The sequence below is a fragment of the Microtus pennsylvanicus genome, chromosome 7, assembly GCF_037038515.1.
Source record: "Microtus pennsylvanicus isolate mMicPen1 chromosome 7, mMicPen1.hap1, whole genome shotgun sequence".
Lineage (NCBI taxonomy): Eukaryota > Metazoa > Chordata > Mammalia > Rodentia > Cricetidae > Microtus > Microtus pennsylvanicus.
Window position 1 is genome coordinate 15086553 of NC_134585.1, and position 14975 is coordinate 15101527.

General features: G+C 45.2%; 1 protein-coding gene across 3 annotated transcripts in view; it reads right to left on the reverse strand.

Moving 5' to 3' along the window:
* Slc16a9 (solute carrier family 16 member 9) overlaps window positions 1-14975 on the reverse strand; it is a 37752-nt gene that overhangs the window by 8446 nt on the left and 14331 nt on the right. Inside the window, exons 3-4 of one of the 3 annotated variants that reach the window (XM_075980014.1) lie at window positions 6526-6669; window positions 1735-1830 (exon numbers count right to left, since the gene is read on the reverse strand). The exons of 1 other annotated variant lie outside the window; for it this stretch is intronic. In XM_075980014.1, coding sequence (XP_075836129.1) covers window positions 1735-1830; window positions 6526-6669 — 240 coding nt within the window. The remainder of the gene's footprint in view (window positions 1-1734; window positions 1831-6525; window positions 6670-14975) is intronic. One more of the 3 variants, XM_075980015.1, reaches the window with a different exon arrangement.

The following is a 14975-nucleotide window of genomic DNA, read 5'->3' on the forward strand; positions in this document are numbered from 1 at the left end:
CATTTTCCATTTAAAATAAAAACACTTCCTTCTCTTGTGGAATAAGTTCCTCAAATTGTGGTGACCCCCTGCCACAAAATAATTTTCATTGCTACTTCATAACTGTAATTTTGCTACTGTTATGAATCATAATGCAAATATATCTGATATGTAAGCCAGTGAAAGGGTCCTTCAACCCATCAGAAGGATCAAGACCTGCAGGTTGAGAACCACTGCCCTAAATAGACTGCTATAATATCAGTCACAGAGACTGATACTACCTTAGAAGTTTTTTTAAATCCATCTAAAACATGAACCCCCAACATACCTGGAGGAGGTCATAAATTATATATAAAACTTACATATGTTTTTCTTTGTTTGTCTGAGACAGGGTTCTCACTACATATAGCCAAGGCTGAATCCATGGTCACAAATCTTCTGGCCCAGACCTTTGTAATTAAAAATATAGGCTCCCACACAGGGCTTAAAATCTATATATTTTTATATGCTATTTTACGCCTTCAGCTATCATGTGTTAATTATTAGAGTGTGTATGGCTTGGATGTGTAGCCAGGTGAGTGAGACGTGCTCAGAGAGCAGGGCTTTAGGCGGGATTCTGTGCTTCACTACGTGGTAAGGCTGACCTCGGACTCTGACAGTGGCTGCAGCTCTTGTTTCCTGCCCGTCCTTCCTTCTTCCCAGAGCAGACGCTTTCATCCGACCGCTCTTCTGCAGAGAGCTGCAGACAACCGGGGAACAACTAGAAGCTTCTTCAGCAGCCATCACTCTGAGGTCTAGTACTCAGGTCCGTCATTTATGGATCTGGGGGTTTTCTTGTTTGTTTGTTTGTTTGAGTTTTGTGGTGATTATTTTGTTGTTGTTGTTTGAGACAGGGTCTCTCTGTGTAGCTCTGGCTGTCCTAAAACTTGTTCTGTAGACCAGGCTGGCCTGACCATAAACTCAGAGAGATCCATCTGCCTCTGCCTTCCAAGTGTATAGTGAATTTTTTTTTAAATAAATAAAGCTTGCCTAAAGATCAGAAGGGCAAAGCTAAACCACTAGAGGTCAGGCAGTGGTGGTACACACCTTTAATCCCAGGATTTGGGGGACAGGCCGGTCTCTGTGAGTTCAAGGCCACCCTGAACTACATACACAAGATCAATGCAGAAACAAATCCAGGTGATGGTGGCTCAGACCTTTAATCCCAGCACTAGAGGGAATATAAAATAGGAAGGGAAAAAGCTTAGTCTGTATAGTCTGCAGTTGCCCAGCCCTGGTAGAGGTAAGACTTCTCTAATGGCTTGGCTGCTCTGCTTTTCTGGTTTTCAGACAGAACCTCAATATCTGTCTCTGGGTTTTATTATCATTCTACTTTTGGTGCCCAACGTGGGGCTTGAACCCATGACCCTGGGATTAAGAGTCCCATGCTCTACCACCTGACCTCTCAAAGGCTCTGCTGCTGTGGAGAGTTACCATTTTTTCCTTTATTATTTGTGCTACATAAGTGCTTGGATTAAAGGCATGTGCCACCCCTGCCTGGCTTGGGTTTCGGGGTTTTTGAGAGCTATTCCTATATTTATGGTAGAAAATAAACTTTCCTTCTAGGAGTGCTATTTAAAAAAAAAAAAGAACCACTTTGCTTTCTGACTGACTGGCCGCTGGGGAGAGGCTGGTTGCACACACATGTTTCACACCTCTTTGCTCTATTTAAAATGTTAACTTGTGACTATACTGTACTTAATTTTGAAAAGGTACCTGTTGAAATCAGGCCAAGCGCAAGGCCCCGGCGGCTGTCAAAATACTGGCATGTGATGGTCACTGTCGCAGTGTATAACAAGCCACATCCGAGACCTGCATGTAAGAAGACAGCAGGAGTTTAGACAGGTGCACAGCTTCAATGCAGAAGAAGAAAATGAAGGGTCCCCACCCAGAAGCTGTGGAACCTGTTGCCTAGACATCAGAGTCCCCAGACTCCTCTGTCAGTGTTGGGGATTCAATGGATATCTGAGAAGCAGCATTTTTCTTCACCCGCCTTAACACCAGAGTCAAGCAAAAATAGAAATTGCCCAATTTCTGAGGTACAAAAGAATAATTAAAAAAAAAGAAGAAGAAGAAACATGTAGGGTGGTGGTAGCTCACACCTTTAATCCCAGCACTCAGGAGGCAGAGGCAGGCAGGCCAGACTGGTCTACAAGAGCTAGTTCCAGGACAAGTTCCAAAGCTACAAAGAAATCCTGTCTTGAAAAACAAACAAACAAACAAACAAATACTTAATCATGCCTATATCTCAGGTCTCTAGCTCTTTGGTTTTATCTTTCAGTCTCTGTGAGTACCGGTGAAATCTGGTACCAGTTGCTGGTTTTCCAGCAGCGTCTGTCTCATTTGGCTTCTATGAATTTGCTTTTTACCGTTTTGCAATGGTATCAAGAAAAAAAAAATATCTATAGTTACTTGAATAAAAAACCAACAAAGCCCTTCTCTGGGGCTGGGGAGATGGCTCAGCTGTTCAGAGGGTACACTGCTCTTGCATAGGACCTGAGTTCAATTCCCAGCACCCACATCAGACAAACTACAACTGCCCAACTCAGGCTATGGGGGATCTGTCTCCCTCTGCTGGCCACTGTGTGCACCTGCATGCATGAGCACATAGCCACTTAGGACAGATGCATGGAATTTAAAATAAAATAAATCTTAAAGGAAAATGCTTTCCTTTTCCAAATACTTTTTTGGTGCATGAAGGTCTGTATTTTTCTCACGTAACTTCAGTCAAAAACCAGTCATTGCAGCAGGCTGAGCAAATAGACACAGAGAACATTGTCTCCTAGAAAGCCAGAGTGAGGTGGAAAATCCTGACTCAACTTGATCGGAGTAAGAAGCATCTAAGGGCTGCTGGACAGTGGTGGCGCACATCTTTAATCCCAACACTTGAGAAGTAGAGGTAGGTAGATCTCTGTGAGTTCGAGGCCAACCTGGTCTACAGAATGAGTTCTAAGACAACTTAGGGATGTTACACAGAGAAACCCTGCCTCGAAAAACCAAAAAGCATCTCCCAAGCCGCAAATGTATTATATTTTATATGTAATATGTTAAAACATAATACACTAAATAAATGTGCGCTCCACATCATCTGAAGTTCCTTAGAGTCCCGAGGAAGAAAATTTAAAAGTTCCAAGACGCTAAAGTTTCCAAACTGTTGTCTTAAAGCCTTCTCTGGTAGCCGGGCACCTCCGATCAAATTCTAGCAGGAAGCAAACTCCTGAGAAGCATAATAATTTCAAAATCAAATAACCACCTTTAGGCAAATTCAGCCAGTGTCAGAAACATCATGTTTTCTCTCCTCCGTGGCTTCTAGAGTTTAGGGCAACTGTCTAGGGGACTGATGGGAGAGGGAGGAGAGGGGGGCTGGTAGGAAGGGAAGAGGAAGAAGAGGAGGCTGAAGGGAACGTGTAAAATACAATATGAACTTGTTCTTATGTGACGCAGTCCCATGTACAATGAAGAGACAGATGAATTTTTTAAGGCCTGTACTGCTGAGTATTCAAGGCATAAACACTCGAACTCACAAGTGGCATGTCACTGTTCCTTTTGCTTAAACAAGTGAACATAAAATGTAATTCTGTGGCCTAATGAGTGTTTATTCCACTTAGAATGTGCTTGATCATCTACATCTGGATGAGACATCAACTCCAGAATCTCTCTCTCTCTCTCTCTCTCTCTCTCTCTTTCTCTCTCTCTCTCTGTATCACCCCACTCTGAGAAAATGGAATCAAAATGGAGTCATTCTTATCAAGCCATAAAACATAAATAAATAAATAAACAAACAAACAAGAAGAGTATGAAGACCGGGATCTGGGACACGTACCCCTGAGAGAAAGAGCTGCCAAGCCGTTCACAAATGACCCTGCAACCCACACACAAAAAGCACTGCCAACAAGGACTTCTGCCCAGCAAGACTTTCATTCTGGACCATGGCCACCTTAGGACAGATTCCCATAGCCAAGGATTTTTGCTTGGGAACAACTTCAATAATTCTCTTTCTCTCCCCTTTATAGACTTCCTGAAGCACACTCATCATTGCCGAAGCTGTATGCATTCCCATTGCCACGCTCTTCAATCCTTGCATAAACCCAGATGATCCTGGAAGACTCTCCTGCAGCTATGCAGCGGGATGTATGAGTCAGCCAGAGTCTAAGCCCCTTATCACACCCACAGCTCAAAGAATCCACCACCTGCTGCCAGTTCATCCCAGCACCTCTCGTCTGAACTCTGACCTCCCCCTAGCTCCCTGAGCGTTCAGCACAATAAGCTGCTGCCTAGTGGCACACATCACTCTATGCTTCTGCAATAAAAATGACAGAAGACGCACTGTGTCCCCACTGGGGTTCTAACAGATGCTTTGACATATCTGCAACTTCCTAGGTGACATATGCATTCCTTAAAACAAAACAACAACAAAAACATGTAGGAAAGGCAGCTGTTGGGGGCTGGGACACTAGCAGCTCTGCCAGAGATTCTGAGTTTGGTTCCCAGGCATCTCAAAACCACCTGGAACTCTGGCTGTTGGGGATATGATGCCCCCTTCTGGCCTCTGCAGGCACTGCACACACACACATTGACTCTTTAAAAGGTTGCTGTTTGTACCCACCGCATCCCAGTCTGAATGTTAGGCTCTAGGTGTCTTCCACTACCCTCAATTCTCTTCCAGTGACCATCCACTGACCACATCCTACCTTTCCCTAGAGACTTGGATCACATGGCCACCCCTGCATCCTTTCTCTGCACAGACACACAGTACGCCAGCACCAGACACTGGCTTCACATTGTCGGTGCCCTTGCTTCTGCTGTGGGGCCAGTTACGCACAGAGAAGTCCATCCTTCTACCTGGATGACCAGCGCCACGACTCTTGGATTCTCGCTTCTGACACTTAGCACAATCACATGGGATTAAAGGACATTGAAAATGTAAACATGCATCATCCGTACCTAGAATATAGCACTGAAAGCGGCCATTGTCTTGGTATTCGCTTGTCCTTTTCAATAGAGTCTATGGCATATACAGTCATAGACTGTATCCGTAAAGAAAAAGCCTCAGGCAATACTAAAAATCATAATTAGTAGCCAGACATGGTGGCGCAAACATGGAATCTCAAAACCAGGGAAACTGAGCCAGGAAGATCTAGAACTCAGAGCAGACTGGGTCACATAAGGAGATCCCGCTTCGAAACAAAACAAACGCAACCCACCCAACATCACAGTCGCTCGACACAACTGCACAGCCAGGAGAACCAGTTCCATCTTCGGCTAGAATTGGTGGCACACACCTTTAATCCCAGCGCTCAGGAGGCAGACCACCCAACGCTGCATAGTGAGACCCTGTCTCACAAAGAGAAGAAAAACAACCAGGCGGTGGTGGCGCATTCCTTTAATCCCAGCACTCGGGAGGCAGAGGCAGGCGGACCTCTGTGAGATCGAGGCCACCCTGGTCTACAGAGCGAGTTCCAGGACAGGCTCCAAAGCTACACAGAGAAACCCTGACTAAAGAAAACGAAAAAGAAGAAAAAAATATAATTGACTTTGATGATAAAACCATTTAAGTGAGGACTGGGGGAGAAGCTAAGGGTACTACGTTTGCTAAGGTGAATATACAAGAAAAGGGCATCATCTCATTTGCATAATTAAAATAACAGAACCAGGTTGGAACTCCTATGGCCATGGCCTAGCGGTTTTCAACATCAAACACCTTTAAATACAGTATATTACAAGGGGATTTTCACGAACTGTTGCATGGTCCAGGCTCGTTAGTCATCTGTTACTAAGTAAGTCTTCATCAAGCAACCCCACTCTGCCATCCTCTTCACTCTCACACCTCATCTTTAAAAATCCCATCTTAGATGTCAACCGGAACTTCTGGATTGGGTACTGGCCACAAACTGAAACTCCGCTGCCCACTGGTGCTGAAGTCCCAGCAGCAAACAGAGAGAAGTGACCAACATCAGGAACATCTGAGCTTATGTTCCTCCTGTCTCACTTTTCCTTGCAGAAATATAGAGAGGAAAGCTTGAAATCTCTCCCTGTTCCCTGCAGTGGGGCATGGGGGGACTGTTAAATGTGTTTATCCTAGGGCTAGAGAGATGGCTCAGCAGTAAGAGCCATCTCTCTCCCCGGCTGCTCTTCCAGAAGACCTAGGTTCATTTCCCAGCACCCTCATGGCAGCTCATAACTGTAACTCCAGTTCCAGGTGTTCCTTTGCTCCCTTCTGACTTCCCTGGTCACCAAGGCATATGCATGGCACACAGACATCCATGCAGGCAAAAAAAAAAAAAACATTGATACACATAAAATCCTAAAAGAACAACAACAACAACAAAATTTAATGTGGTTAACTCTGCCAGCGCTTGGGTTCAATGGGCAGATAGTTCCCAAAGTAACAACTTTTAGAGGTAGTCAGTGAACGTGAGGTGTTCCCTCCTCAGATTAACTTAATAAAAAGAACACACCAGTGAAATGGTGCGGAGCTGGAAGTCTTATGGGGGCCAGGTTCCTTACCTACGACGATGCCATAGGAAAAAAACAGAAAGTAGATATTGGGGGCAAGACTGCTCAGCATCAGGCCTCCAGCCACCAGGAAGCCACTGAAGATGGTGACGGATCTCGCTCCGAAAGATGACACACAGAGACTGCAGACGGGACCTAAAAGAAATTGAGACCTTCACTTATGGAGCAGTGACCCCTTTCTTACGACCACATGATCCATCCACTGTCAGTTCAAAACGGCTCCATCACAATGCAACCCAGGAAAGCAACACCTACAGTTCTGAGCACTCTAGACGCTGCTGCATGCTAGATGCTGCGGCACACTAGACATTTCTGCATGCTAGATGCTGCTGGACGTTATTGCATGCTAGATGCTGCTATATGAGAGACAATACATGAGTTACACTCCACAATTAGCCTTATTGCAGCCCTGGAAAGTAGATACTGTTGCTATTCCCTTTTTTTTTTTTTAAATAAAAGGATGGTGAGTTCACTGTGGAGAAAGGTGATTACTGGAGTCAGATTTGAGCTAGGGATTGGCTTTCCCTCTTGTCAAGTTGTTGTATCTCAGGCAACAGATTCACACTCCCCGAGGCTTAGTTTCCTCATCTGCAAATTGAGACCAACAGTTGTCACCTCCTGCAGTTCTGTGCGTGGCTGACCGATGGTCAGAAGTTATCCATGCCTGAATTTGTTCAGTGTAAAGGAAAACCACCATGTGTGAAACAGGTCTTGAGACAGATTGTGTCTCTCTGGCGCTGTGCCAGAAGAAACACTTAGAATCATAGCACCAAGCAGACTGGAAATGAAGGGTGTTGAAGAGTCGGCCCAATAAGCTCGTTTCATGTGGAAGGAAAGAGAAATCCCAGGAAGGTGCCTTTCTACTGCATGGCAGGACAAAGAACCTCAAAGCTTGCAGTCCAGGATGAAGGGAAGTCCGGGCAGGCACCTGGAGGCAGCAGCTGAAGCAGAGATAGGGAGAAATGCTGCTTACTAGCTTGCTTCCCATGGCTCACTCAGCCTGCTTCCTTGAACCACCCAGAACGGTGCTCAGGGGCAGCCCCATGCACAGAGGTGGCCTGGAGCCTATCACATCAATCATTAATCAAGAAGATGTTCACGGCCTTGCCCAAAGGCCAATCTGATGCAAGCCTTTTCTCAATCGGAGTTTTCCTCTTCCTAGATACCCCTAACTTGCGTCAAGCTGACAAAACCCGTAGCAGGCACAACAGTGCCCTTGGCTGGCTCACTCTGTGTTCTCCAAATGGGACCATGGTCTAATTCATGTGTGCGAAGGCCACAAGGAAACAGCGGGTGGGATACAAAGGTGGGAACGATGGGTAATGATCTTCACAGAATGTACCCAAACCAGTGAAGTGTAACCAGACTTGGTCAAGTCCACCTCTACGGAACAGGACACACCTACGAGTCTCTATCTTAACAAACAAGATCTCAACTACAATAACCAAGTATTGTTCCTCAGCACCAGGCCAGTCCCAGATTTCAATCAAACAAATCAAAGAACTGTTCTCCAGGGAGATTTCTCTCTCTCTCTCTCTCTCTCTCTCTCTCTCTCTCTCTCTCTCTCTCTCTCTCTCTCTCTCTCTGTGTGTGTGTGTGTGTGTGTTTCTTTATTTATCTTTATTTATTTAGTTAAGATTTCTGCCTCCGCCACCGCCTCCCATTTCCCTCCCCCGACCAAGTCCCCCTCCCTCATCAGCCCGAAGAGCAATCAGGGTTCTCCAGGGAGATTTCTTATGTGGCTTTGAGTCTTCCACTTCATAGAAAAGACCTTTGTAATAAAAGCGGTTTGCCAAATTATGAACCATGGAAAATGATGAAGATGAAAAGAGAGGCTTGCTGGTAGTTCAGTTTGAGATATGTCAAACAGAGTAACCAATGATCAGTGCTGCTCCAGTGGGGAGTAAAGATTCTTCTAGTAAGGAAATGGTAATAGTCGTGAGGATACCACTTCAAAATACAAGCCAGTAAGAGGACCATGAGAGAGAGGCAGAGCCGCAGAGCCTGTTCTGGTCACCTGTCCTCAATAAGCCAATTAAATGAGCCAAATTAATAGGGAAAGGCAGAAAGGGGGGATTTATTAATGTGACCAGAGTGGAAAGAGAGACAAAGAGATCCAGTGACCTTCCCAACCCCGCCGGGGACTGGGGTCCTGACGTGAGGGTGGCGGGTTAAATAGAAAGCCAGAGTTACATGCAGTCCAGCAGCAGTGATCTCTGCCCACCCCGGCCTCAGCTCCAAGTCTCTCCAGAAAGGTCACGTCACAGGATGTAAATGCTTCTCTGGAGACTATTCCTCCTCTGGATTCCCCCAGGTTCAGCCCTGTCTGTTCTCAGGAGGAGGTTCCTGAGGAAACTCTAATTTCTGAGAGTCCATTGTTTCCAAAGTCTGATCCTCAAAGAAAGGGACAGGAGAATCTCTTTAGAATATTTCCATCGCCTGAAAAAAGGGCAGGTTACAGGGTGTTTGGGGGATTTTGGAAGAGAACCTGAGCCTTGAGAAGGCAGTGAAGCATGTTCCCAGTCACAAACGGGATGCAAAAGCAAACACAAAGGAAAGAGTCTCATAGCTTCAGAAGTAGCGTTGTAATGAGAAAGGAAGAAAGGGGAAGCTAACACAGAGATCATTGCCTTTGGGAATGAGGTTTGTTTGCATGAGAGGCCTCCAGACCATGATTAAATGTGAGGGAATATCAGACAGAGATAATAGAATAAATAAATCAGAGATTCTCAACCTGCGAGTCACGACCCCCTTTGGGGGTTGAAGGACCCTTTCACAGAGGTCGCCTAAGACCATCAGAAAGTACAGGTGTTTACATTATGCTTTATAACAGTAGCAAAATTACAGCTATTAAGCAACGAATAAAATAATTTTATGGCTGGGAGTCACCACGGTATGAGGCACTGTATTAAAATGTCGTAGCGTTAGGAAGGTAGAGAGCCACTGCAATAAGTGGAGGTCTAATGTGACAGGGCCTTAAAGGGGAGGGGAGGCTTCTCTTTAAAACCTGGAAGGAAGTCTCATTAAGACAGGGAATGAAGCCGGGCATGGTGGTGCACACCTTTAATCCCAGCACTCAAGAGGCAGAGGCAGGCGGATCTCTATGAGTTCTTAGACCAGCCTGGTCTCTCCATTAACAAGTTCCAGACCAGCCAAGACTGCAAAGTGAGACTCTATCTCAAACAAACAACCAAAGCAAACTAAAAACAAACAAACAAAAAGACAGAATATGTAGTTCTAAGAAAGAAATTATGCTTTTTGTGGGGGGAGACAGTCATTACATTTCTCTCCTTGTATTTATCTCCCCTAAAAAGTTTCCGAGGACCCAGAAAATCAAAGGCCAACCAGGACTGCTGTGTCAAAACCATAAGTTAGCCAGCATACAACGAGAGATAAAATACAGCGGCAAACAGCTGTGGACCTGGTGTACAACAAGGGTTTTCTGACAGAATGATCCGGGGCACATGAGTGCCTTAAGTCTTCCTCCACCACAAGGAGCCCAGGGTGGCAGACTCTTCACCCCACTGACATCGTGAATTTCAGATGCACCCTCAGAAAGATAATCTTGGATCACATATACATTGACTGACTCTGTTGGCCTGCTGATATTTGTACAAATTGGTGCCCAAAAAAAGTAACCAAAACTCACTTAGCCACTGGCCCAGAAATGCCTGGTACATGGAGACTAGCCTCTGCCACAGACTCCCACAGAGGGTGGAAGTCAGTCCTTGAAGGAGTTAAGGGGGTCCTTGGCAGCTCAGGGCTAGTCCTCATAGGCAGCCCCGACAGCCCTCACAGCACTCTGAGACGGTGTGCCTGCCTGCGCTGGCTTAGTCTTCTGACTCACGCTGGCAGGTGCTTCACAGGCTGGAGGAATTAAGAACCAAAACTGGGAGAAGGGGGCTGCCAACTCTGCCTTGACCCTCACACTAAAGGATGAAAAGCGTCCTTCCGTTGTTTCAGCAATGAGGTTGACTCCATTCTTCTCCTTGAACTTGGAGAATGACATGGGGACTGTGTGTGTGTGTGTGTGTGTGTGTGTGTGTGTGTGTGTGTGTGTGTGTGTTTGGGGGGGGTGCTTTAGCACCTCTCAGAATATGGCAAAGCCATTGCTGTCCTCTGCTTCAGTGACCTGACACTCCTTCTGTGCTCATCCAGATCACCCACAGAAACAACACCAACAGGAAACAGATACTACTAGATTTATTGTGAGAGATCTGTGGGCTAAGGGCCAGGCGATACTAGGCAAGTCTAAGTGAGATCTGTAAGGGCAAGCCACCAGGAGAGGCCAGCTGGGATTCTCGGGTATAGGCTGAAGCTGCAGGCCTCAGGCAGAACTGTTGTTTTCTGGGAAAGCTCCATTCTCTTCTGGAGTCCACCCTGATTATCTAGGATAAACTCTCTCTCTGAAAGCCAATTGAGTCTTAAAACAAAAACAAAAAAACCTTCCCAGCAATGCCAGCTTTAGGACTTGAGTAACCAGAGGATGAATGTAACCAGAAAACCAACCATCTCGTCTCCCGGCATAAGCCCTCCTCTTCAGCCAAATTCATCTCACCACAATGTGTTGAGAACAGCACAGACCCCAGGTCTTAGCACCCAAGGATTCGGCAAGGCCTGCTGGCTTCCCTACCTGGCTACTCATGATGATCCATCCTCTGGCAGCCCACCCACCTCAGACAATCTCCACACTAGTCAAGAAAACAAAAAGAGGGTCAGGTAGTGGTGGTACATGTTTTTACTCAGTTGGGGGGCAAAGGCAAAGTGGGGCTCTGTGAGTTCGAGGCCAGCCTAGCCTACTGCACAAGTTCTAGGACAGCCAAAGCAGAGAAACTGTTTTGGAAAAAAAACAAACAAACATATAAATAGATAGACATAGTGTGCATATACATATATATGTATATATATGTGTGTGTATATATATATATATATATATATACACACACACACACATACACACATATGAAAATGAGGACTGAAGAGGTCACTCGGTTGATAAAGTGTTTGCTATGCATGAAAACCTGAGCTCCTCTCCAGAACCTTCTAGAAAGAAGGGTTTGGTGCTTTATGCTGTAATCCAAGTGCTGGGAGAGGAAGGACAGGAAGTTCCCAAAAACTCATTGACCAACCACCTCGAAGAATCTGAGAATTGAAGCTGGCTAACACCTGGGGAAGAATTTAAAGTTGATCTGCAGTCTCTATATGCATCCAGAAGATCATGTACCAACACACACACACACACACACACACACACACCAGCCCTGAGGCAGGACACTGAAATCATAGTTGAAGCAGTCAATCACACTACAGAGAACACTGTCCACAGCTGAACTTCTGACCAAGGCCCAGACACACCCACCTTGGGCACACTGGACCTTCGAAGCACTGTTAAGTTCCGCTGACCTTCAGAACAAGAATCTCCTCCCCACAAAGGACCCGGACTTCGTCTTTCACTCAAAACAGCCCAACTGCCCTCAGCGCCAATCAGAAGTCGTGACTCACAGGTCAGGCAACTTTCAAGCGCTTGGCTACGACTAGGGCTGCAATCTGGGAAACTCCAGAGCACATTGTCAAGGCTCTTTAAGCCTGCTCGCTTGGGTTCCGATCTCAATCAGCCTCCAAATAAACACGATTTTCTGGCGTCTTATGTAGGTTAACTTTATCCTTAGTCAAGAAACTCAAGAGATGGAACCACTCTTGCTAGTCACCTTGGTATTTAAGAAGTCTCAACCCATACACACACACACACACACACACACACACACACACTTCCAGATGTGTTTGCTCTTCTACCACTTATTTTAAACAAGTTCTTCCTTGAGCTCTCAGAGTTTCTCTTTTCTATGTTCATCCTCAAAAGCTTTATGTTGAAAAGTCCAAATACCTCCTCATCTTGTAGCTGGCGTCAGGCCCAAAGAAGGTGAATGGCCTGCCCAAAATCACCGGACTAAAAGGTGATTGAGCCAGGACTTGAGATCGACTCTGACTTCACCTTAGATCCTTTGGAGTACTGGTTCTCTTCCTGATTTTGTTTATGTTTCAAATTCCATACATTTTAGAATTTTTTTTTTGCTTGAAGGAAGTGAAAAGTTCATTTTTCTAAAAAGCCAGCAATTTGGCTCTGCCTCATTTAGAATATATTCACTTTTACTTTAATAGTCCCACATATATATATATATTAGCAGCCCATTGACATACGCTTCGAGATCAATGAGATAATTTACTATTGATGTTCTTGAGAGCATCAGGAGGTTAGAGAGCTGTGTAAGAAAATGAGTTCACGCTGCCCAAGTGATTTCCCGATACACTTGGCATTTCCTGGATGCCCCATGAAAGATAATTTGTGCCACACAGATGACAGAGTTGGCAGCCAAAAATTTGCCTGTACAAAATGAAGTTTGCAACGGTCTCTGTGTATTTTTAAATGGGCTCATGCCTGAGAAATACAATCATTTAAGAGAAAAATCAGAAATCAGATCAGGCAGCTAATACTTATTAGATTGGGAACTTAACTCTTCCAAAAGACCAGCATAGAGTGCTCTTCCTTGTCTGTGTTGTTCTAGGAAGATGTGAGCAGGCGCACAGATTATCAACTGCTGCATTCAAAACACAGCCAGAATTCTTGGCATTCCTAAACATCTTAAGAGACTTGGAAGGGCAGGTTCAGCATCACAGAAGCCTAGACCTGAAGGACTGGACTCTAAGTTAGGGCAAGAGGCAGTACTGGGGCTCTTGAGTGGCTCAAGAGTGGGTACAAGACTGGCTTGATTCTGTGTCAAAGCAACCTAATGGCTCCAAAGGGCAAACATTAAGATGAATTGCCAAGCTGGCTTTTTAGACTAGATGAGGCCCAGCTTCTAGGGCTATGATCAGCTGTCACTGCCATGAAATTCTTAGGAATACTTAAGCAAGAAGTCTCTGTTTTCATATCTCTCTTGGGCTTATAAATTCTGTAGACAGTCCTATTAAATTGAAGATTTATGGACATTGAGACAAATGTGGTCGACCTAGAAACTTGGAGATGTTGACCTAGGAACTTGGAGATATTGATCCAGGGACACGGAAATGTTGACCCTGGGACACGGAGATGTTGACCCAGGGACACGGAGATGTTGTGGAGCTACAGGTTAGTTTTGGTTCTTTGGTTTTTGTTTTTATGTCTTATTTTGTTTTTCGAGACAAGGTTTCTTTGTAGCTTTGGAGCCTGTCCTGGAACTAGCTCTTGTAGACCAGGCTGGCCTCGAACTCACAGAGATCCGCCTGCCTCTGCCTCCCGAGTGCTGGGATTAAGGGCATGCATCACCACCACCTGGTTTTACAGGTCAGTTTTTAAGGGAGACCAACTTCAGCTTCTACACCAGTGTCCACGTTCCACATCCCAGCTGCCGTCAACTTCAGCTTTTACATCAATGTACACACTCCACATCCCTCTCTTCTTCCTCCTGAACCAACTCCAGAACAAGCCTGGCCCTCTTACCACATGCTAAGGGAAATATAGTTGGAATTATCCTTTGATTCTTTTCTGCAAGCCCCGATAATTACAGTTCTGGTTGAAGAATTTGCTAATAGAAACGACGAAATATAAGAAAACTCTGTAAGATCTATCCACACCAGGTTGTTTTCTAGAAGGCCATGTGTTCAAATCTCTCTATGAATGTACTAGCCTCTTGTGTTTTTTTTTTTTTTTTTTTTTGGTTTTTCGAGACAGGGTTTCTCTGTAGCTTTGGAGCCCATCCTGGAACTCCCTTGGTAGACCAGGCTGGCCTTGAACTCACAGAGATCCGCCTGTCTCTGCCTCCCAAGTGCTGGGATTACAGGCGTGCGCCACCACCGCCCGGCTTAGCCTCTTGTGTTTTGACAATTTTGTAAGCAGTCTTTCTTTTAATTTTACAACTGCACATGTATGAATGCGTGCCTATGTGTATGTGTGTGCCCTATGTGTGTGCAGGTGTCAAAGGAGCCCAGAGGACATTGGATTCCGCTGGAACTAATATTCCAGGCAGTGGTGAGCCACCTCATATGGTTATTAAACAGACCGGGTCCTCTATAAGAACAGTGTGCTCTCAACCACTGAGCTATCTCTCCAGCCTTGCAATCTTTACTTTTTTAAAAACATTTTCAAACAAATCCTGGACAAATTCCTGTTTCTCTTGATTCTGGAACATCACAATTTTCTCCATTTGTTTAATCGTGTTTAGTTATTTTATCTGAGAGGGCCAGAGGAGACTGCGGGGTTGTCCCCAAGACTATGCATCTTGTTTCGGTATTAAAAACTGGATGCCATTGGGGTTTTTTTTTCCCACAGCAACCCCCTTAATAGCCAAGAGACAGACATATCTTAAAAGGATGACTAATGCAGGCTTGTTTTAAGCAGACTTTCATAAATCCATTTCAAAACTTAAACACCCTTATGAGCCACCACACCCAATGTTCCCAGTTTC